We start from the raw sequence: 23982 nt of genomic DNA, 5'->3' as shown, positions 1-23982 counted from the left end.
ACAGTTTGTGTTTTGTTCATTAAACACCCATGTCTCATATTCGTGCAAGCTAGGTTAAACTGAGTCAAAAAATTCGTCAGCTGCTCGAATTTGATTCGTTAAATATTCGAATTCATTTAGACAATAATCGAGATGAGGGAGCTTTTCGAATTGTTTGCCAAGTCAAGCTCAAACTTTAAATTACTCGGCTCAAATGGTTCGCAAGCCTTATCGAGACTTTATTATTTTTTAATTTTGTTTATTATAAAAATATTTTAATATCTAAATATTTAGTATTATATATATATATATTATATAATCGAATTCAACTCGATCCGAACCTATAATATATCGAGTTTTGTTATTATTTGTTGAAAACTATTCGACTTTTCGAACCGAACTCAAAATTATCGAAATTTTTATGAGCCGAGTTTCAAGTTTGAAATTAAAACTCGGTCGAATTCAAGCACACTTACTTTCGTATTTATTCTAGTGAATTCAAACTTGTGATTTTGGGACGGTGCTAACACTTTTTATTGAACAATCATAAAATTTAATATACATCGATTTGATTGTAGTCCTTCAGGGATGATGCAATTTTATTTTGGTAACCTGTTGGATTTGATTCTTGATACCTCTAATCATCGTCAATGAAATGTGTTTCTGCTTTTCAAATAAAAAGACAAGCGGGGATCTGACAAAAAAGACAAGCGGGAAGTTAAAATTTTAAAAAGATGGTTGTAAATGCAAATCCCCCCCGCCCCCCAGGGTGTGACTGTGAATGTGCAATACCACAGAGTAATAATAGAACTGATGAGGGCACGGACAAATAATTTAAACCCCCTTTATAGCCCCCCAGCTATTTCAAAATCAAGATAACAAATCCAGAAACAGGCAGCCAATGCCTGGCCCCAGACAAGGTGAGCAGGTAATTGCTATCATATCATTTTTTATTTTTCCTACCAACTAATTTAAACGCGCATCCCTCAAAGTATAGAGTCTCAAGCTCAACTCTCACTCGCACTTACTTTGTTCAAGGATGAATCACAAACAAATCACGAGAGCCCGGGATCCTACATTCTACAAAAACCAAATATATTGTTTGCTTCTTTTACTTTAATCTAACTCTATATTATTTTTTATATGTCTTCGTATGTAACAAATTCTATTCATTCATATCAATTTAACTCCAAACTCAAAGTGCAATATGAGAATTCCCCAGTTCCATCTTAGAAAGGAGGATGCTCTAGAACACTTGCATGCAGAGAATTCCCCAGTTTCATGTATTAAACACAATTACATCACAAATAAGATCTCAATTTCAATATTAACTTGCTAAACTCTTCATTGTTTAGGATTCAACAAATACAAGAATCATATGGAATACCTTTTTTTTTGTGCTTTATCGGGTACTATATATGAATACATCGGTTGCACCTAAGATACATAATACAGCCATACACGATTGCATAAAGTGTATATCTTCAAGTCTTCAAGTGATAATTTTACTAATTAATTAAAAGACAGTCGTGCCTTTTTTACCACTTACTAACAAAATTAGCATCACCTCTTAACTTCCCTGATTTACAAAACTAAAGCTTTCATCATTATCATTCAATAGAAATTACATTAAAACTCGCCCTTGTGCATGTATATATACTTACTGGTAATGAAAAATTGTAAAAAATAAATAAATTATACTTGTTTGATTGTATCATTGGCTTCATCGATTACCTTCTTTTTCACTCCTTGTAGTGGCTCATGCATATTGTTTTTAAATCTGGAGGAACAATAGAGCTTTCTACTTTCACGAAAATGCAGCTGCCAATTTACTTTCATCCTGAAGAAAGAATGAATTGATGCTTATCATGGTCAATAAGCTATTATGACTCTTAAGAAAGAACAAAAAAAATTCATGAAAATTTAATGATGAGCAAGATATGTGCAGAAACAGCGACAACTGAAAGGCTGACTTTACCCTCAAAAATAAAAAAACAAAGATGCCTTTTACCTAATCAAGGCCCCATATTTCTAGACCTGATCTCATCTCCAAGCAGTGTAATCTTCCAGCAATCAGCTTGTAGCATAAACACAGATGCCTTTTTCGGCACAACTGCACAGATATTATGGACTAAAGAGAATTACATTTTCAGATTTATTTACAAAACCTACAAAATTAAGAATCTGATAATATGACCCAGGCTGCTGCAACAGCTCCTTAAGTTTTACTTTGCAGAAGTTGATTAAAAGTATAAAGCATAGGAGTTTGCACTATTACTGTAAGCACCTGATAGTTACAAATGTGATGAATTCACAACTGAAATTTCAGAGACTAAACACAATTGAAGAACACAACCATAAAATGTAAAATAAACTACTCATTCAACAAGGAACTCTGGACTACAATAGTATTCCACTGAAAATAACAATAACAAGGACAATCACGCTGAATTTTCAAGAGGTTCAGCTCTCTCCCACAGCAAAAACAGAAAACACAGATTACTACTTAATGCCTGTCTAACCCTCCGCCTGCCCATCTTTTATCCCCTTTTTTAACACACGCGTCTCCTGCTTCTCTTGCACTTTCGTAGTAATTTGACAAAATTGTCCTGTAATGGTTAATTGGCAAGTTTGCACTTGCGTCTAGTGTATTTGTGCAATATATATGGGTCGGCTTAGTGCATGACAACAATAGCATAAAGCGCAGAGTAAGTGCAAACCAACAATATATTATGGACTACAGAGGATCACATTTTCACATTTATTTAGAAAACTGAGACTATGATAAAATGACCAAGGCTGATGCAGAAGCTCTTTAACCATTTCTACTTGGTAATTCGATAGTATAAAGGGTAGGAGTTTGCACTATCACTGTAAGCACCTGATATGTTACAAACAGTGTCTTAAAATAACTGTACTATACAGTGCAGACTGCAGGGTAAGTGCAGACTGAATTGACGTATTACCGTGTAACTTATCGTCTGCTGAAATGACTGAAAATGTTTCTGCAGTTTCCCGAATCATAATACCTCTTACTCCAATGAGAGAGACTATTGTACTCTGAACAACTACCAAAGATAAAAAAAGAAATAGAAATCATCAAGATGTAAATATGTATATGTCTACACCTGTGTGTGTGTGTCAGTGTGTGTGTGAGGAAATGACAGGGAACTTTTAATCTGGTGACAAAGTCACCCTTGTCACATGGCTACAAGGTTAACTAGTAGTGTTGGGAAGACTATGGCATATATAATGTTGTAGTTGCAAATACTAAAAACTGTGTGCATTCTTACCCAAAATTATTGCACCATGCAGGTCTGCACTGAGAAGACGTTGTGCAAACTGATTATTCCTGCAAGATGACAGATACAATAGCAATGATATCACAGAGTTAAGACTGCAGAACCTTTGCTGAAAAAGTACAGAAGGCAACCACATTACCCGACATTTTTAAGAACTTGAGTTATGTAACCTTTCCACATTTCATGCATTGGTTTATAGATCTCAAATCTGGAACCAGAAAAGAAAGCCAAAAGTCAATGGAATCTGGTTGTAAAACTACACTATCTAAGCTGATAGTGATAGGACTCATTAAACCACAATATTGAAACGAGAAATCAAGATTACTTTGGCTAATCATATACTTAGCAGAATAAATGGAGCATACTTGCGTGAATCATCAGGCAAGGTGAGGGATCCAAATGTTTTATGTTGCTTCACGGACATGTGCTTCTTAGATCGCTTAGAGTTTTTATTAAGAGCTTTTATACGAGCTCTATCATATGCACCACTCCCTTTGTCTACATTGTCGAGAAGAATCCAATTGTCAATCTTTTTACTTTTTAATCCCTGATTATATTTCTGGGCTGCATCGCCATTTCGAAGAAGTTCATGTACAATCTTATCAGGTACACTCCCTTTTCTATCTGAGATCTGCACACCAATGAAGTACAATTAAAAAGCTGACTACCGAAAATTAAGTTCCAATCACAACATCATAAACATTACAAAACAAATGTAGAAATTACCTCAACACTGGTTGATAGCAAATTCTCATGCACGGGATGAGAGAGCAAAGAATATACTGGATCATTTGTTTCTGTATCTGCATAAATTAACAGATCCATCACGTTACAACTGCTAATTGCTGAGTCCTACAACAACAATTTATTAATTTATCAATGGAGATTGGTAGATGCATACACTGAGACTGAAGTACAATTATGTTCAGACTTCAGACTGACAACTCTCACTCACTTGAAAGATGGCTTAGGGTCCCTTGTCAAGAACTAGGACAGGAGTAAATTTTAAGAGGTTGTTTACTATGCAGCTATTTATGTGGGAATTCTAACTTCCTAGGAATTAATAATTGATATGCTTGTTTGGTTGTCACTAATATAGGAAATAGAAATTACTCGTTAAGTTACAATACCCACATTATATGGGAAGTGACTAGCCCACTCCCCCTCAGTTATTCACAATTTTTGTATACTACAGAACAGAAGTTGACATGAATATCCGCACAAAATCTGAAATGGCGGGTAACAAAAAATCAACCAAGAGCGATAATTCAAGCTGAAAATTAGTGATCATATAAGCCTCTGTATGTATAGTTTACATATTCATATAAGCCTCTGTATGTATAGTTTACATATCATAACTTCCTCGGTTATCATCTTCTGTGATATATCTACAGAAGAGAATTTTGCAACTACTTGAGAAGCCACAGGTAAGTAAAATTTTCATTCACCTTCTTGCTTTATAGATATGAATCATAAGAAATTTAGTGAAATTACTGTTTTGAACTGATAATATTAGTTGAAGATATAGAATGATTTTATATTGATTAATTTTGTAATTATATGTTTTCGGATTCTCTGTGATTATTATGAATGAAGCATATATTCACAATGTTCATGAAACTGATTTGATTCATGCTATTTGCAGTTGGAAGTTAATTTGCTAGTATATCAAACAAGCACGAAGTGTTATTATTTCCCCATGCCATGAACAGAAAAAGCAAGCACTATAATGTATAGTGAGGATTGAACTTTATATTTATATATAAAAATATAGTTAGCATGCATAAAATTGGTGGTGAGTCCAAAAAACGGTGGTATATATTAATTTAGACGTCAAACACTCTTATTTCAAACAATGTGAGGAGGGATGTTATTGTACAATATAAAAAACGTGGTACAATATAAATGAGTGAGGTTGTAGGAGACGCAGAAACACAAGGTAATGACACAAGGAAGACCACAAGAGGCATAAAAGAAGAGAATTATAAACAGATGTATGAGTTAGTATAATTATAAATCCATTAAAGTGAGCATATATGAACATGATATGCCCCATTTACCCATCATCCCTAAAATACAAAACCCCTAAACCCTAGTTGTTTTAATTGAAAGCGAAAAGGGGGCAATAAATTGGTAAAATGAGGAGGGGGGGTGTCCGTGTACCTTTTTGGACAGAAGAGAGATTGAGACAGGGCAAAGTAGTAATGGGATTTGGACGTAGAGAAGGAGAAATAGTAACTGCGTTGTTGTCATTGTAAGTAGAGAGTTGGGGTTTGTGTTGGGGAAGAGATCTCTTTCTCTTAGGTTGTTGTTGCTGAACTAGTTGGTGTTGAGCTAGAGCAAAACGCCGCTCCACTGCGTTCAAAGCCACCTGCTTTCGATCTTCTTTGCCGCCGCTTTCGCTTCTCATTTGGGAGACTTGCAACTTGCAGCCTTCTAACTTGGCTCCTCTTTTTTCTTTAAAATTTATGATATTTTAATTTTCTTTTAAAAAATTAATTGTGCATATGGGAATATTTTGTAAAAATTATATTTTTAAATTTTCAAATGATTTAGTGATTTGGATCCATGACACTTCAACAAAAATAAACTATCCATCTTTACTATTCACATTATATTAAACAAATAATTTTGTTATAAAATTAATATTATATAACTTAAATTTACATAAACATTTTCTAGATTAGTGTTCTTAACTTAATTTTCACATCCGTATTGTTAAAATCAAGAAATATTTTAAGTTTTTTAATTTTTAAATTCTACTAAATTTATTCAGGATGCACTGGTGTTTGATCTTATTTAAAAAAATATTGCAAGTTTTAAAATTTTAAGAAAAAATGCAGTGAGAAAGAGGATATGTTTAAGATGGGTGAATTTATGTCTTTGCTAGAGAGGTTCCCTACACAATATTAGGCTGTCTTACATTTGGGCTTAATTGGGCTCAATGCCCTTTTTAAATTTTAATAGACCGTATGACACTTTTTAAGCCCTGAAATTCTGAACGGACCCATTGACTAGCATCTCTATAATCTTTGATCAGTTTTCTTTCCTAGGCACAAGTTAGTTTATGAGTGGTCTGTACCAGTTTGAATGGTAGAAGAATGTTTAGTTAAAAAAATAAAATAAGTGTTACTATTTTAGTTATAAAATGAATTTCGCATATATTATTTAATTTTATTTAATTAGCTTGCCATAATATTCTAAAAAAAAAGTGCTTTATTTAGAAAAAATAATATGATTTTATTTTAAAACTGTAAATGGTATTTTAGTTAAAATAAGTTAATTAATATTTTAATTTAATTTATAAAAATTTCTAAGTAAAAACAAAAAATTAAATTAAACGTGCATCAAGAATAACACTGTGCCAAAGCACTAAAATGGTACTCCTGTTCGTATCTATAGGTTTACTATTTGCACATATTTTGATACTTCTATAAGATATACTTTCATAATATTTTTCTCAATTTTTTTTAATAAAATTTTAAATATGAAATTTTTATTCAGAATTTTTTTAAAAAAAAAATATTATAAAATTTTTAAACGAGTATTGAAAAATATAACCAAATGTATAAAATCTAATGGAAAGAGGGAGGAAGAATAAAGTGAAAATTAGATTCTCTCAAGGAAAAACAACGTGCAAATATAGGGGAGCCCTTTCTTTAAACAACAATACAGTTACATTAAGATCATCAAATGAACTCAGCAACTCATAAAAACTGCCCATCTCATATCAAAATGCAGACCCACTGGCCTTCACCTTGCCGAACATTATTTCTTTAGCTTCGTTTATTTTCGAAGCAAGATAATGGCTACCACCACCATCTGGATGGTTTGCAACCATCACTCTTCGGTGTGCTTCCCTTATCTTATCTGTTGGACTTCTTTCCCTGTCAGATTAAACATACAGACATTATTCACGATATAGCAGAGACATGTCGGCAAGAACTCCGAAATATGATGTCACTAGTCGTTAATTTTGTGTTTACTGGTAGATTTTATGCGACTCATCGAGTTATTTCATTATCGGAGAACATATAAAAGGAAGAACTCAATAAGCACAACATTTGAACAATTATATTTTTTACTCTTTACCCACCACAAACAAGTTATGTACAAAGATCAAATTAGTCCTGTCCCTTATCAACTAGTGAAGGCCGTGACATGTTTCCCTAATCAACTTAATCTAGAATTATACAGGTCATCAAAAGGAACAGAAAAATAAAAATAGTAAATCAGGTAACACACGATCCCCACCCAATCCCTAATCAACGAAAAGGAGAGAGCATTCATATGTATAAAGCTACTCCATGATTAAGGTCATGTCTTAAGGGTACCTTACTCCAAGAATCAGAGCAGCTTCTCTTCTTGTCATTGTAGATTGGAATCCACCTTCATAGAATCTGCGTAGTCTAGGTGGTCTTGCCTTGAACGCGTTCCAAGCCAGGATACTATATCTTCCAGCATAAGCAGCAGCAGCAACTGCACATCCTACTACCATTGGTGCTTCCTGATGCAAAAATTAAGCGGTAAGCTTTATGTCTACAAAAGCATAATGTATACAAAAGTGTAGGCAAATATTAAGTAGTAAAAAGCCGCCTAAATTACAAATACAGTAACTAATACAGTATGCAAAACAAAGCCAGTCACTATACATTAACCAGCCATCATCTTTCTAGTGTCACAGTGATTTTTGTGAGATTTGCAGCCATATCCCACCCTTATTCCCGACCCCTGGTACACCTGATTGCTTAACATACCAATTCACTTACTGATCTATTCTATTTCTCCTGGACATGTGCAACTTAATTGAATACTCTTTTGTTTGGAAAAAGAACAAACACGGGAGAACTGTGGGTGCCGAACTCAAGGTCAATTTGTTAAGTACTTGATGACAAATTAAGAAAGGATGGCGCTTGATACCTAATCACCGACTATATGTCTTGCTTTACTTTCAACCAAAACGGTAACTAAGTTGCAGGGGAATTGCGATCCATAAGTAGAGATTTAACAAGAGAGAGCATAAAAATTAATAAAGATGGGTACATATCTCCACCAAATAACTAAAAAACACAAGTCTTTTAAAAATCTGGAGTAGCCTCATTCAACTGAAGATATCAAATCAACAACTAGATATGCGAAAAACAAATATTTACCAAAGAAAATTAAGAACTCACCATTGTTGAGACCTCAGAAGAATTATCTTTTGCAGGTCGTGTTTAATCAAATTTCTTGTAAAGAAAAATCTTAGAAAAAAATGATCTCCGACGAGAGATTTAGCAATTTGCAGCAACGATTGGGGGATGAACAACTTGTCAAATTTGGTGGGGTGCAAGTTTTGTTTTCTTCGTCCTTGTACTTAACTTTTCTTGCGGAAGAATCCTCCCCTTTCTTTTCTTTGGCGCGTGACCCGTCTATGATCCTTATCACTGTTTTTTTTGCGCTAAAACTGAATATCAAATTTATTAAGAGTGATATATATTTGTCAACATTAATACTCTTAACCTTATTATATATAGAATATAATTGTAATTTAATTTTAAATTCCAATTTTGGATCAACATCAGTATAAGTTAAAAAAAAATATTTTATCAAAAATATCAAGGCATTTTTTCAAAAATATCTAAGTCCAAAAATATTTTTGCAAAAATACATTATTTTAAAAAAATTATAAAAATATATTTTTATTTACAAAAATACCATGATTCAAATTTTTTGATTAAAGTACGGTTTTGTGCAAGCAACCCCGAGTTTCTCAACTTTGTGCAACCTCAAATTCAAATTCAACAAATGCAACTATAATTTTATATGTGGATGATTACACTATATTTTTACAAATATTTTAAGAAAATTCAAAAAAAATGAATTTTTGATAATTTTTCTCTATTTTTTTTTAAATTTTTTTCTTATGACAGAACCAGAAATGAAAACAGAAGTGAGATTATTAAAATTGAAAATGGGTACTTGAACAAAGAAATAATGAATCTGGTGTATGCTTAATTTTTTGATTATGGGTGCTGAAAAGTGGCGGTGTACAAGGTGAGCTGTGAGGTATCCCCATGTGGTGCTGTTTTATATGCCAAGTTTACAAATAATGGGATGAAAACATTTGGCTTGAGCATCTCCTCATTTGGTGTATATCTCTTCTTCCCGGCCTTGACATCTTCTTGATTGGATATTTACTCATAAAATGAACCCATCACTTGGTTTTATTGGCAAATGAAGATTCCAGAGCATGATTCTGGAGCAACCCTCTGCTGGTATACCTCTCAGATCAGTTTCCCCTTCAAGAACCTCTTTCTCCACAAATTTTATTGAGTTCTGTACACATACATACATACATTATTAAAACATCCATCTTAATCTATGTTTACGTAGCCTGGTGGATTCTGTTTTCTTCTTCTTAAGTTCAAGTATCCATATTCTGTAGTGTCCATTAATTTAGAGAATTTTGCACGTTACTTAATAACTCAAAGGAGGTTGGCCAACCCAAACCTGTACCAACTAATGATTGGCATATATACCACTGATTTTGCTGAATGATGCATAAAGACTACTTCAAAATGTGTTATATACATACCTGTGATGTGTCTTGAACTGAAGAAACACGGCCCCATCTCTCTGGATCCCAGAGAATGGAACTGTTGAAAGCAAAGCTAGAAATGTGAAGTGGAGATTTAGCATCTTCTTCTGTTGCATTGTTGTTATTATTCTTCCTTCTTAAATGCCATCCTATAACTTCAGCAGAATTGCATACAGCTCCTTCGATTGTCACCCTTTTCCTATTAGCTGATACCAGTGCCATTGGCCATGTTCCGAAAACCCTGCATTGCACAAGTTATATTAGCATAATAATTACAAAATGATCTGATGCAGCATTCGCCACTTGACGGGTGGTTAGCCTATGGTTAAGAATTCTACCAACTGTCAGCTGAAACATTCCAACTAAATTAAAATTACTAGGTGAAATTTTGGACTATACACCTTTATACCTACTAGCTTCCAATGTAGAACAGAATTATATAAATTTCAGAACATTTGATGAAATTTTATAATGAAAAAAAGAAGTTTTGAAGTCATGATATATCTCCAAAAAAAATGAATTCAGAAAGAAAGAGAAGACATACTCAATTGTTCTGATTTCACTGAAGAAGCTGAGATCATAGACATTAGATAGTCCAGCAAAATGAACAATTCCGCTGAGCTTATGGTGCTCCATGTGATTCAATGCGACATTCTTCTGATAATCCATTTCAGCTTCTAAATTACTGAAGCTCTCTGTGAACACCAAATGCCTATACATGACACCAGTTTTCCTTAAAATCTCTGAAACTTGAGAAGATTCAGATTGTTGCTCCACAACAATCCACAACAGTGGTGGAGGTACCAACTTCAATGTATTTGCCAGCTTACTTAAAAGCAGTTCTCGGAGCTGATCCTTTGCACTTGTGGGCGTAACAATAACTATGAGTCTTTTAGGACTCGTATCACTCTCGTCTTTTTCTTGGTCTTCTTTATCTGCTACCTCTTGAGAATGCATTGGCATTGCCACTTCCACTGGGGTTTGACCCAAAGAACTTTCATTGAAATTCTGAACTGACAATTCCACTGGTTGCGGTGAAACTTCAGAGGTCATCCCACTATCAGATAACATGTGCATTGAGGACTTACCCATTGGAGCAATGCCGGTGAAAAATCCCATGATAAAGCATAATAAGAAATGTAAAATAGCTTTCTTCCATGGCTGAACTTTCTTTTTTGACCTTTCCATTAAAACTTACGAGTGCAGACAGGAAAGCAACCACTACAAACTGTCGTATAGGAAGAATTTAAATTATTACTACGTGTTTTGTAAAAAAGAATGGTTGTAACCAACTAATTTATAATGTGGCTGAACTTTGAAGCGTTGAATTTGTGTAGTTATTCGTGGTAGGCAAAAGAGAAGGGGAGATTGCTTGAATAAGTCATAACTTATATTCAAAGGAAAATTATGGTAATCAATGATACAGAAGAGCTGGAGTTGCTGTCTGCACCAAATGGTTGTTGAGATTCATACTTGTAACCTAAAGTTTACACCAAATATAATAACAAGTTGCACTTATTCATATACTGTTCTCCTATCAAGGAACTCAACCAACTAAACGACCAGCTCGGAATTTGTATAATGTAGTAATTTATTAGCCCGTGTACCACCTGTTCTGCATTTCTGCAATTCTCTTTCTTAAGTAGTGCTTAATAGTTCGACTATATTCAAAATTTTTATCGGTTTTCTTTAAATAATATACATATTGGAAAAGGACGAAATTTGCCAAACTAGGTAGAAAGCTGAAAATGTGAAACTCTAAAGATGTCCGAAGATTAAAGACAAGTTGAAAGACTGTCGTGATAGCCGATATATAATGTTGAAAATCAGTAACAAAAGAAGTGCAAAAAACATGATTGATAAGATATCACGTAAATTAAAGATGCGTATTTAATAAATTGTTTTGGTCGAGATTATAAATTGTTTCCGCGTACTTAAACAAACATTTATAGTCAAAAATGCTTGAAAGAAAAATATATTGGCAACTATCTATAGATTGCCCTAAACATGTTAAGAACATTGGAAAATAAACTGCACTCTTCTTCTTCTACTTGTAATAACATTAATAAAGTCACACAGATCATTAGTTCAACAACAATTACCTCAAATTTCAAAACTGAAAACTCCACCAATGATTACATTAGCTCCTTATGCAAACAAAAACAATATAGTAAAGCTCTTGATGCTTTTCATTTCCTACAAAACAATACTAAATTCTCACTTAAACCCACCACTTATGCCCATCTTTTCTCTGCTTGTTCTTACCTCAAATCTATTCAACAAGCAAAAACAATTCATGACCATCTTTTGTTGTCTGATTGTAAGCCAGATATTGTTCTTCAGAATCACATTCTTAATATGTTTGGCAAATGTGGGTCATTGGGTGATGCTGTTAAGGTGTTTGATGAAATGCCTGAGAGAAATGTTGTTTCTTGGACCTCACTCATTGCTGGGTATTCGCAGAATGGGCGAGGGGTTGATGCTTTACGATTGTACATTGATATGCTACGTTCCGGGGTTATGCCTGATCAGTTTACGTTTGGTAGCGTTATAAGGGCTTGCGCCAATATGAGTGATGATGTTGAGTTAGGGAGGCAGTTGCATGGTAATGTTATTAAATCGGAATTCGGGTCTAGCCTTATTCCATTGAATGCTTTGATTGCTATGTATAATAAGTATGATCGGATTACTGATGCTTCAGATGTTTTTTCTCGTATTAAGACGAAGGACTTGATCTCGTGGAGTTCAATGATTTCGGGGTTTTCCCAACTGGGATATGAGTTAGAAGCTTTGTGTTGCTTTAAAGAAATGATGTCTTTGGGGGTTTACCAGCCTAACGAATTTATATTTGGCAGCATTTTGAGTGCATGTGGAAGTCTCGTACGTCCACAGTACGGAAGACAGATACATGGAATGAGTATAAAATTTGGGCTCGGGGGAAATCTTTTTGCAGGTTGTTCTCTTAGTGATATGTATGCCAAATTTGGCTTATTACATTGTGCACAAATAGCCTTTTTTGAGATAGAAAGCCCTGATTTAGTGTCATGGAATGCAATCATTGCAGGGTTTGCATATGGTGGTTATACCAATGATGCCATGTCATTCTTCTCTCAAATGAGACATCTAGGTTTCTGCCCAGATAATATCACGTTTCGGTCTTTACTTTGTGCTTTCACAAACCCTTGTACTCTGAACCAAGGCAAGCAAGTTCACTCTTACATTATAAAGAGGGGGTTGAGTTCAGATGTTACAGTCAGCAACACTATACTTTCAATGTATGCAAAATGTCTAAATCTCTGTGATGCATTTGGTATGTTTAATGAGATGAAAAGCAATGCAAACCTAGTCTCTTGGAATGCTATTTTAACTGTATGCATGCAGCATAAGCAGGCATCAGAGGTTTTCAAATTGTTAAAAATGTTGCTATCATCTCAGAATAGACCTGATCACATTACATTAGCCACTGTACTAGGTGCTTGTGGAGAAATATCCTCTTTAGAAATGGGAGATCAAGTTCACTGCTATGCAACAAAATCTGCGAACAAGATGGATATGTTTGTAGCAAATGGACTGATAGACATGTATACAAAGTGTGGGTCCCTTGTTAGTGCTCGGAAGCTATTTGATTGTATCAGAAATCCTGATGTTATTTCGTGGAGTAGTTTGATTGTAGGTTATGCTCAGTTTGGATATGGCGAGGAAGCCCTTCATCTGTTTAGGGAAATGAAAAGTTCCGGAGTCCAACCAAACCGGGTCACTTTTGTAGGAGTTTTAACTGCTTGCAGCCATATTGGACTTCTGGAAGAAGGATGGAAGTTGTACAATTCTATGGAAATTGAACATGGCATTTTGCCTACAAAAGAGCACTGTTCATGTGTGGTTGATTTGCTTGCCCGTGCCGGATGCATTAAAGAAGCAGAGGCTTTTATCAATCATATGCCATTTGATCCAGATATTGTGGTGTGGAAAACTCTGCTAGCTGCCTGTAAGACCAATAATAACGTTGAGGTAGCAAAACGGGCTGCAGAAAGTATTCTTAGTATTGATCCCTCCAATTCTGCAGCTCACGTGCTACTTTGCAGTATATATGCTTCTGGTGGAAATTGGAAAGATGTTGCACAATTGAGGAGTTTGATGAAACAAAATGGTGTCAAGAAAGTTCCAGGCGAGAGCTGGATTGAAGTCAAGGACAAGATGCATGTTTTTCTAGCCGAAGATTGTCTCCATTCGGAAAGGGACCATATATACTCATTGCTAGATGAGTTATGGTTGCAGATGTTAGATGATGGTTTTGTTCCACTCCGAAAATAGGCAGTCTCTTTGGAGGTCAATCATATCTTTAATCTTTGATGAAACCCAAATGCTGCAAAACTTCATATAAATCTGGCCCCGCTTGTTTGTGAGCTGCCTGCATTCTATGGTATGCCTTTTTTATTGTTATTTCACACATGTGAGTGTATTAGTTTATCTGCTAAGGTTTCTTTAAAAGGTAGAACTGGGATATCACATTTACTTATAGTATATTCTTTATACTGTACTTCCTGCTAACAAAGTAATCATAAATTGTCACTAATGCAACTTCAATATTTGTGAATGTATAAAGGTACTAAGTGTTTGAGATGAAATTAGAAATAATCATATTTGTGCTATGTTGCTGTCCCACATCTATCTATAGCTTCGTAGGACTTTGGTTCTTAATGTCATATATGACGGTAGATGTGATGTACCTTTGTAGGTTTTCTTATATATAAGTAAGATATTATCTTTTGTTATACTTTTGTATACTGAAAGAAACATTTCTCTGGTCAGACAATTTAGTTTAGGCTCCACTACATTCTGTCTTTCACTTATATATACCTTTCATCATTGTTGAACAAATTTATGCCAACACAATCTATATGAAGGAAGCTAGAAGTCCAGGTCTTTTTATTAGTTATTTTCTGAATGTGTATCAACTAGATAGCTTCCATATGGATTTTCATTTCACAGATGATACGGGTCATTGACTTTGTCTGAATGGTGTATAAACTTTGGTCTACGTCACATTGCTCGCTATTTCGTTGTTTTCAGCTGGTTTTCAACTAACCAACATAATGTTTAAACATTCTTTACTGTAGGTGGGATAACAAAAGTGTTAAATTTATGTATTATGAATCTAATATTGAAGGCAGTTGTGTAGCTTTACAGATTTCTAGACGCCTACTTGAAAGGAACCTGAGATCTACAAGCCTGCTGTTTATGGACCTTGAATAGGTTTTAGCACTTGCTGCCAACTCAGGCATGGGACTGAAGATGAATCTTGTCAGTGAGTACAACTTGGAGAGAATGCCAATGTGCTCTCAATGTGCAAATTTAAACTTGCAAGCCTGCCAGTGTGATCATATCTGCGAAGGCCATCAGAAGAAGAAATGAGAACTGGTAGAGGGTGTGAACCATGCAAGCGGAGGATCGAATTTATCACAGATCCAGCAGCCAAACAAAGTCTAGCAACCAATTCAGCAAGCTGCCAATTAGGACATATAAGAGGTTTGACTTGAATCTCCAGCGAATCACATGATATCACAGTCTGCTAATTATTTTTACCTTTTGTCAACAAGGTGAAAAGGAGGAAACAAGTCACTGTTGGAGTGTTGCGGTGACAAACAATTACAACCCTAAACTTCCTAGCTTAGCCCTTTGTTGAGAAGATTGCAATGAGCAATGACGATATCATCATTCAAGAACTCATTTAAGAAGCAGCAGCAAACAAGCACAGTTGCTATTCGCAACTAACTTTTTAATATTATGACAACTTTTTTTTCCTTAATACAGTGTGCAAATCACCTGTTCGTTAACAATTTAATATTCAACAGGTACAATCGAGTAGAATGATAACAGCCACCGAGCTTGCCTTCTGTTTAACGAAGCACAAATACACAGCATCAAAGAGAATAAAGTGCCAACAACTGGGCCTGATCTTCTGCTAACAAGAGCCAACTAATGTGTAAATGTGTCAAAACTTTTGTTAATTTTACAAAAATGTTGGGATGAACAATTTAAATTTAGTAATAGTTTCATAATGATTATGGCATAATGAATTTCTTATATATCATTAATGTTGCAAGGACAAACTTCTCTTGAACATGTCCACCACTTGTTATGTACCTATGAATTATGATGCTGCAACTATCGATGTGTTTAGCTTAGGTGCAGTCAGTGCAGCCTTGCTTAACTCGCCTTCCAGTCAAAAGCAGAACAAAAAAACATCAAGAATACACGCAATGAATTACTTTGTGCTCCCAAGAGATTCAAATCAATAATCAAGAATACTTTCAGATGTAATTTTATTAAAAATTATATTGTAATACACTAGGGGCGTCAGTGTACAATTTGAGTACTATTCAGTATTCACTTTCAGACGCTTGCCCAATGTAACATCTATTCAGATACTTATCCATATTAGACCCGACAATACTGTTATACGATACGTGAACACGGTACGAAACGACACAAATAATTAGTGTTTGGGTTCGAAAATTTGGTACACGAACACGAAAAAACACGAATATAATTAGTGTCGGGTTTGGGTTTACAATATAAATACACGACACGGAACGAAAGTACACGGAATAAATAAATAATTAAAATTTTAAAAATATATGATATAAACATATATACTAAATATCAAATGTGAATTTTACCTATTCTAAATAACATATATATAATTGTAAATACTAAAATATATTTTATTGTTCCTTTATTATGTGAGTGAGCACTTCACCGTTCAATTATCTATTACATTTTTTAATAATTAATATTTTTCATATATAATCCGTGTAGTTTAGTGTACTAAAACGGATAAACATGAATATATTAGTTCCGGGTTAGTGTCACCAAATTAGTACACGAATACAAATCCGGGCCGAGTTTGAGTTTAAGATTTGTACACGAAACCTTTGTACACGGCCCGGAACATTTTCAGGTCTAATCCATATGCCAGCAGACACTTGGTCGTCAGAGTCCATATGCCTAAATATACAGTTATATAATCAATAAGCAAAGTTACCAAGCCACCACACTGAAAAGAGATCAACACCTATGAGCTATGACTATGAGTAACCAAAAGTTGTAACCTTGGAGTAACATAACCCTATCTGATATGAATCATGAAAAACCACATCCATTCTCTTAATTCAACCGTGGTTTATGGCCTTGAATATTTTGAAAAATATCTACATGGGATATAATCAAAAATAATTGTTAGTAAGATTTTCATACAGAGATTAGAAAGTGCAGGTTTAAACTTCTTCAAGAAAAATCAGCAAAAAAGATTTTTGTGTTATTATTAACTGTAAAAACAAACTTTGAAATAAGCAATACTACACAGCGCACTCCTTACTACAGCCTGACATTCATTCCACTCGTTCAACTCTTGAGTTCCTGATTCAGGCAGACTTACTAAAGACTCCTAAACAAACAAATAGCCTCTCCGATGCAAAAGGCATAGGCAATCACTTCAACGGGGAAGAGCTAAAATAATAACCTGATAATAAATCAAACGAGAATCAACTATCACATATAACATGAACAACTAATTATGCACACAACGCTACGTATGTAACATCAAGAACTCATAATATTGTTCATAATAAAACTTCTTCAATAACAGAGTCGAACATAGGCGGCAATCAATTCTTTCACATAACACAAATGTCAAACGACCAACTCTAAAACCAAATTTACAGAAATCTTAGGTGGTCAAACCACCTTCTTTAGGTACTAAACCAACCAAACTTTAGAAACCACCACGGAGACGGAGGACAAGATGAAGTGTGGACTCCTTCTGGATGTTGTAGTCCGCCAAGGTCCTTCCATCTTCCAACTGCTTTCCAGCAAAGATCAATCTCTGCTGATCTGGTGGGATTCCCTCCTTGTCTTGAATCTTGGCCTTCACATTATCAATCGTGTCCGAGCTCTCGACCTCCAAAGTAATGGTCTTTCCGGTCAATGTCTTCACAAAGATTTGCATCCCACCACGCAGACGAAGCACCAGATGAAGGGTAGATTCCTTTTGAATATTGTAGTCTGCCAGTGTGCGGCCATCCTCAAGCTGCTTTCCAGCAAAAATAAGCCTCTGCTGGTCTGGGGGAATACCCTCCTTGTCCTGAATCTTTGCTTTGACATTATCAATCGTGTCTGAGCTCTCAACCTCTAGAGTGATGGTCTTCCCTGTCAGAGTCTTCACAAAGATCTGCATTCCACCTCTCAACCTCAGTACCAAGTGAAGAGTCGATTCCTTCTGAATGTTGTAATCAGCCAGTGTTCTTCCGTCCTCCAACTGCTTACCAGCGAAAATCAACCTCTGCTGGTCAGGTGGGATACCCTCCTTGTCCTGGATCTTAGCTTTGACATTATCAATGGTATCAGAGCTTTCAACTTCTAGAGTGATAGTCTTGCCAGTAAGGGTCTTGACAAAGATTTGCATGCCACCACGCAGACGCAAAACCAGATGAAGGGTAGATTCCTTCTGAATGTTGTAATCAGCTAAGGTTCGTCCATCCTCAAGCTGTTTACCAGCAAAGATAAGCCTCTGCTGGTCTGGAGGGATGCCTTCCTTGTCTTGAATCTTAGCTTTGACATTGTCAATAGTGTCTGAGCTTTCAACCTCAAGGGTAATTGTCTTTCCGGTAAGAGTTTTCACAAAGATCTGCATCTGTTATCAATGCAAAGCAAATTTAATATTCAAGACCACAAAGTTATACCTTCAGAAACACATAGATAATTACAAACATCAACCATGCCCTAGACAGCTTCGAACAATGCAATATAAAATATAAACAACATCGATTCCGATATTCCACAATTACAACTACATAAACAATTACAACACCGATTCAAATCTACAAATCCGATATTCTACAACATGTTCGAACACGATGAATTAAACATAAGTCCATAACTACATAATTACACGATCGACAATAAATAAACCGATAGATCAAACGTAAACAACGATTAGCGAATCAGACAAATCAGAACAACAGGATGATGACAATTACATACAAACGTATATTACACAGATCTCGAACACACAAATCAATTAATCATATCATACATAAACATGAACAGATCTTTACATACATACTTCAATACATCAATTGATAAGCAGTATGAGAATTAAAGACTAATATATGATCAAAATCGATTATAACAAAACAAAATTAAACGCATATAAGAATTAAGATTTGGTACCTTTATGTGGATTGGTTTTGAGAGAGACAGAGAATTGTGTGTTTATAAGCCTAGGGTTTCTTGCACGAAGGTATATAAGATAATGAGATTGACAAATCGCAAGAGGTCTTGTATTTATATTTGTTTTGACCGATACTAGAACCTTCTACCGACTCCTTTTATCCAATAAGTTATTGCCACGTGGACTTAGCGTAGCCGCCTTGTTCCTTCTATGCCGATTGCGAGGATGAATACTACTAGTATTTTTTTTAATTTATATCTGATCTTGCTTCTTTTAAAAATCAGAAACAGGTTTTGCCTCGATTTTGTTTCGAAAAAATGAATACTCGAAATTCGGAGAGTATTCGGATTCTTATTCAGGTATTAGCACGGTTTTCATTAATATTTAAATTTTTTATTTATCCTGTAATATTATAATTTTAAAATTATTTATATAAATATATAATAATTATTAATTAAAAAAAATAATAGGATAACATGTGATCGTAGTTTAGTAGGATAATTATATTATATCTAATAGTTTAACAATTTAGTAGTTTAGCAGATATATAACACTATATTTTTATTTTTTTAATAATAGAAAAAGTTGTGGTGGTAGTTTAGTAGGATAAGTAGACTATGTGTGTAGTAGTTTAATAATTTAGCAGTTTAGCGGATATTTAACATTACTTATTTATTTTCTTGATAACCAAAAATAGGGAATAACCGTTGAACCAAATTATACCTTATTCCGGTTATTATAGATAGTATAGATATAGATATAGAGATAGATTATATTTTTAATTAATTTTATCTCTCATATATTAAATTTATTTTATTATAACTAGAACGTGTGCCCATGCTACGCAAACGATGATTATTATTTCGATCATCAGCTCCTTCTTTTTTTATAATTTGGATGTGTGGTATTTTAATAAGCTTGTATAATATTCTTAACTCATTATCAAACTCTAATTTTAAAGAAAAAAATATATTGAATTTTGAAAATAAATAATCATACTTTGTATATTGTGTGACAAATACCTGTAAATCTTATGATGACAAAATAATTTAAGAAAAATTATTAGAAGAGTTATATTTGGTGACTATGATCAAATAAAAAACTGAAGGTTTAATAATAATAATGAAAATTTACTTACATAGAATATATCGCCGCAAGTTTAAAGTATTACATTTTTTTTATCGTAGGTAACCGCGCAGCCGCTACCCTTCGGGTGCGCACTGGATAAACCCTACGGGCTCACGCAATAGCCTGCAAACCACGTGAACCAAGGTAAACCGCATTTAAGCGACGGGCTCTGACTCAGGAGGCATAAGTATTACATTTTAGCTTTTAAAATAAATAAATATGCAAAATTAGTAAAATATGGCGTGCATTACATATTTAAAGGCATTAGTCTATGTACTAAAAGCTTTCATTTCACAATATATCCCTCAAAACACTAATAATTCTACTTTTTCAATTTCAACTTACTACTAACCAACATCATTTAATTGTACTTGTATGCTATATTTAAAAAAGGATAATGTTTTCATTCCATTCACTTAAATTTTCAAAAAATTTGAAAATTGAGTATATATGAAACAAAGTAGAAATTCAAGCTACTGAAACATAAGTAGGAATATAGTTGAATCATTTGCATTTTCACTATGAACAGATGTGGAAGCAGTTCATCTTTATGAGACAAATTGATTAGCATTTTTATACTGATGATTGGTCAAGCTTTATGCAAAAATTTCATTTTGGTTATCTGGTGAAAGGATGTTGCCATCATCGTCATCTATTGGCTCTGCTGGAAAGGATCAGATACTTTGATCATATAGAAGATGGTCGTCAACGAATCACCTGGAAGCAATTCTGTTATGTGCTACTAACAGGTCTGAACATGGTTGCTTATATGACTTGAAAAATCTGAGAACTGTCCTTAATGCAGGCATGTTAGCATATAAAGATTAACAAAACAATATGGGATATATGATTATGTTTGCAAAACAACTATATTTCATGGGTAGCAGCTTTAGCCTAACTGGTTATTGCATTGTTCTCATAACATAAGTGCAAAAACTATATATGTCACTACGCCATAGATGACCTATCGCAATCGTTTGATCATGCGTGTTACAAAGTTATGCTACATTACTTATGCTCATCTTAGCCTACCGTAACATAGGACTTTTGATGTTACCATAGCCTTTGGAACATGTTACCATAGCCACAAAGTGTTACATACTGTAACATGTGAAAACTTATATTAGAATAGGGTATTAATAAATAATGTGTTAGTTATTAAGTGCAGCGAAATACAACACAGGGGGGTGAATGTGTTTTCTTGAATTTTAATAACTTGTAAAGGTGTTTGGCTTATATTTGAACAAAGCAGATATGAACCTGTAGTGGTAAAATATTTAACTGCAAACACACAAACAAATTATCAAAAACTCACTTGATTGTATTAATCAAATTTGTTTTGCTACAAATCTGTAATCTTAAAAAAAAACTCAACTACAATTCTTGAGAAAGAATTCAAGATTTTTTCTAAATCTATTTGTTGCATCTGAAACAAAGGACCCGTGAATGATTTATAGATCAGCATGCACGGGATTACAAAACTTGCACTAAAATGGACTAACACAGTTTCTAAAGCTACTTTGTACATTTTTCATTTACAATGTTAGCAAATCTGTGAATAATATAATAGGTCCATGACTCTCCTTTGTCTAGTGAATCTTAACACTTGATCTTGAATTCTTCGAGCTGCATTTGTAGTCTTTCCAATTCAGTGTTAGAATTATTTGTTGACCGATAAACTTGAATTTTCAATTTGTCTGCATTCTGAATTATGAGATAGTTTGAAGTAAGTTCTAGTTGGAGATTTGAATGAAGGTGGTTTAGAAATTTTCTTTAGAAAGGTTTGGTTGGCTGTGATAGGGATTTTGAGTAGAGAATTTGCAGTTGGCTTATATAGATACTTAAGCTTAGGGGTTTGGATAATTTGAGATTTTGTTTGACTAAGTCTTTGTGTTTTGGGTTGGCAAAGTATTTTATATTTGAATTTATGGTGCTTTTTGTGTCTTCTTCCCATCTCCTCTATCCTGTTTCATCTTCTTGCCTTCATTCTTCCCTTTCTTCTCTTCCTTTCCTTTCTTCTTATCATCCACATTTCTACCACTTGCTTTACTGGATTGACTTGGATTTAACATAATTATGTAATTATGGACTTATGTTAAAATTCAAGACCCCAGTTAAACTGATAACAAAGTGATACCTTCAGAAACACAAATACATAAACACCAATGCGAACTAGAAATAATAAAAAGATAATTACAAACATCAACCATGCCCTAAACAGACAGCTTTGTACAATGCAATATACTATATAAACAACATCGATTTAATCTTATAAATCCGATATTCCACAATTACAACTATATAAATAAAACTGATCCAACCCTATAAATCCGGTATTACACAATTATAACTTCTTACAATTAATCGAGAAAGTGTGTGCACACACAACCATGTTCTATTTCTCCCTAAAATCAAAGATATAGAACAAGATATAAAATAACTACGAATTCCTCGAAAATTGATACATCTAGCAACAACAAGTAGTCTAAAATTAAATCATTCGAACACGATGAATTTAACATAAGTCCATAACTACATTGTTAAGTGGCATTTATATCCACTTAAAATATCCTATAAGGATCGAATTAGTGTTTTGTACTCAAGTTATTTGTGTCTTTGATGTGTTTTTGTAGTGTTTTGCATTTCAGGGCATAGTCGGAAGCAGGAAGGGTTTTACAATGTTTTTATGTTTGGAATGGTGTTAGGAAGGTGTCTTGGATGAATGCTCGCTGATCGCCATCAAAAACCAGCAAAGAAAATAAAGTTCAGAATTTTTTCTAGTAGGTCAGCGCGCCCGCGCTGTGATAGCGCGCGCCCGCGCCAGTTTGTCAGAAGGATAGCGTGCGAGGCCGAAATTGAAGAATCCTGTTTCAACTAGAAGATTGATTTTCTGGACTTCTCTTCTGATTGGGCTGCTATATAATGACTCTTTGGAGACGTTTTTCATAACGGAGACTAAGGAGAAGACGGTGAGAAGACCTAGGAGCACAAATACAACAAAGGAGAAGAAAAGTTTGTTTATACTTGTGATTCTTTAATTGAGTTATAATCTTGGATGCTAGTTTTCTTGTTCGTCGAACCTAATACTGTTGTTTAACGTACTTTGATTATTATTCAGTTTATAAAGACTTAGTTTGTTATACCATGCTCTCATCGGAACCCACGGTGATGATGAGTTCGGTTATGGACTAATCATTATCGTGGGGTTTTAATGAATTTATTTATGGATTTCAATAGTAAATTTATTTCGATACCTCAGTATGTGGTGATTGTATGATATCCTAGTATTGGTTGTGCTTATTCATCTTATGAGCGTCGTGAACTTATAAGATAGCGTGTTAATCTCTATTGAAGTGAAAGTGAATATCAGGGTTTAGAACTTGCCATGCTAGTATAGGTTCATGTATTGATATGCATGATTCGTAGGTAATTTTAACCATCTTACTTGCCCTATGTAATCATGATAGATAACTTGTACATTAAACCGTTATCATGTCAAATTTTATAGACATATAGGGTCTTAATATAATTAGTGTATATTCAACTTCTATCTCTTTTGTGGATATCTGGTTGTAGGGTATTCGTACAACAAAAGTTGGCATTTACTAGTTTCGTGTTATCTAATTAGTGTCATCACCATTGCATGCTAAGGTTAAGAACAAAAAGGCTATTGAATGAAATATTTAATGAAGTTAGAATCCCATATTAGTGTTATATAAGTATATCAACCTTAATTTTCTTAGCTAATATTAGTTAGTATA

At 34.2% G+C, this 23982-nt stretch overlaps 5 protein-coding genes across 11 annotated transcripts; 1 reads left to right on the top strand and 4 right to left on the bottom strand.

The window, feature by feature from the left end:
- Positions 1-455: 455 nt before the first annotated feature.
- Positions 456-5720, bottom strand: LOC141700195 (ribonuclease MRP protein subunit POP4-like). Of its 3 annotated transcripts, XR_012566241.1 has the most exons (9): positions 5445-5720; positions 4008-4084; positions 3647-3912; positions 3421-3489; positions 3273-3331; positions 2946-3047; positions 1991-2092; positions 1714-1819; positions 456-673 (listed from the first exon to the last, which is right to left on the bottom strand). XR_012566241.1 is itself a non-coding variant. In XM_074504013.1 (8 exons), the coding sequence occupies exons 1-7, from the start codon at positions 5689-5691 to the stop codon at positions 1995-1997; spliced, it is 918 nt and encodes a 305-aa protein (XP_074360114.1). In that variant the 5' UTR covers positions 5692-5720; the 3' UTR covers positions 1346-1819; positions 1991-1994. The 3 variants fall into 3 exon arrangements, 2 of the variants coding, with proteins under 2 accessions (XP_074360114.1, XP_074360115.1); XM_074504013.1 differs by lacking the exon at positions 456-673 and having other exon boundaries at positions 1346-1819; XM_074504014.1 differs by lacking the exon at positions 456-673 and having other exon boundaries at positions 1346-1819; positions 4008-4133; positions 5445-5682.
- A 1140-nt stretch (positions 5721-6860) lies between these two features.
- On the bottom strand, positions 6861-8751 carry LOC141700204 (mitochondrial import inner membrane translocase subunit TIM14-3). The gene is made up of 3 exons (XM_074504024.1): positions 8456-8751; positions 7616-7788; positions 6861-7168 (listed from the first exon to the last, which is right to left on the bottom strand). The coding sequence occupies exons 1-3, from the start codon at positions 8456-8458 to the stop codon at positions 7012-7014; spliced, it is 333 nt and encodes a 110-aa protein (XP_074360125.1). The 5' UTR covers positions 8459-8751; the 3' UTR covers positions 6861-7011.
- A 504-nt stretch (positions 8752-9255) lies between these two features.
- On the bottom strand, positions 9256-11134 carry LOC141700203 (beta-1,4-xylosyltransferase IRX9-like). The gene is made up of 3 exons (XM_074504023.1): positions 10406-11134; positions 9859-10102; positions 9256-9599 (listed from the first exon to the last, which is right to left on the bottom strand). The coding sequence occupies exons 1-3, from the start codon at positions 11047-11049 to the stop codon at positions 9462-9464; spliced, it is 1026 nt and encodes a 341-aa protein (XP_074360124.1). The 5' UTR covers positions 11050-11134; the 3' UTR covers positions 9256-9461.
- Positions 11135-11800: 666 nt separating this feature from the next.
- LOC141700207 (pentatricopeptide repeat-containing protein At3g53360, mitochondrial) lies at positions 11801-15947 on the top strand. 5 transcript variants are annotated; one of them, XM_074504032.1, is made up of 3 exons: positions 11802-14281; positions 15033-15387; positions 15714-15947. In XM_074504032.1, exon 1 carries the CDS (start codon positions 11869-11871, stop codon positions 14170-14172), a length of 2304 nt encoding a protein of 767 aa, XP_074360133.1. In that variant the 5' UTR covers positions 11802-11868; the 3' UTR covers positions 14173-14281; positions 15033-15387; positions 15714-15947. The 5 variants fall into 5 exon arrangements, with proteins under 5 accessions (XP_074360130.1, XP_074360133.1, XP_074360132.1 ...); XM_074504031.1 differs by having other exon boundaries at positions 15459-15947; XM_074504030.1 differs by having other exon boundaries at positions 15033-15615.
- Positions 15948-17458: 1511 nt separating this feature from the next.
- Positions 17459-19250, bottom strand: LOC141700206 (polyubiquitin). Its single transcript, XM_074504027.1, has 2 exons — positions 19093-19250; positions 17459-18553 (listed from the first exon to the last, which is right to left on the bottom strand). The coding sequence occupies exon 2, from the start codon at positions 18551-18553 to the stop codon at positions 17636-17638; it is 918 nt and encodes a 305-aa protein (XP_074360128.1). The 5' UTR covers positions 19093-19250; the 3' UTR covers positions 17459-17635.
- Between the last annotated feature and the right edge of the window lie 4732 nt (positions 19251-23982).

This window comes from Apium graveolens, unplaced genomic scaffold (assembly GCF_009905375.1).
Source record: "Apium graveolens cultivar Ventura unplaced genomic scaffold, ASM990537v1 ctg1923, whole genome shotgun sequence".
Lineage (NCBI taxonomy): Eukaryota > Viridiplantae > Streptophyta > Magnoliopsida > Apiales > Apiaceae > Apium > Apium graveolens.
This window is presented reverse-complemented; position numbering and strand designations above follow the sequence as displayed.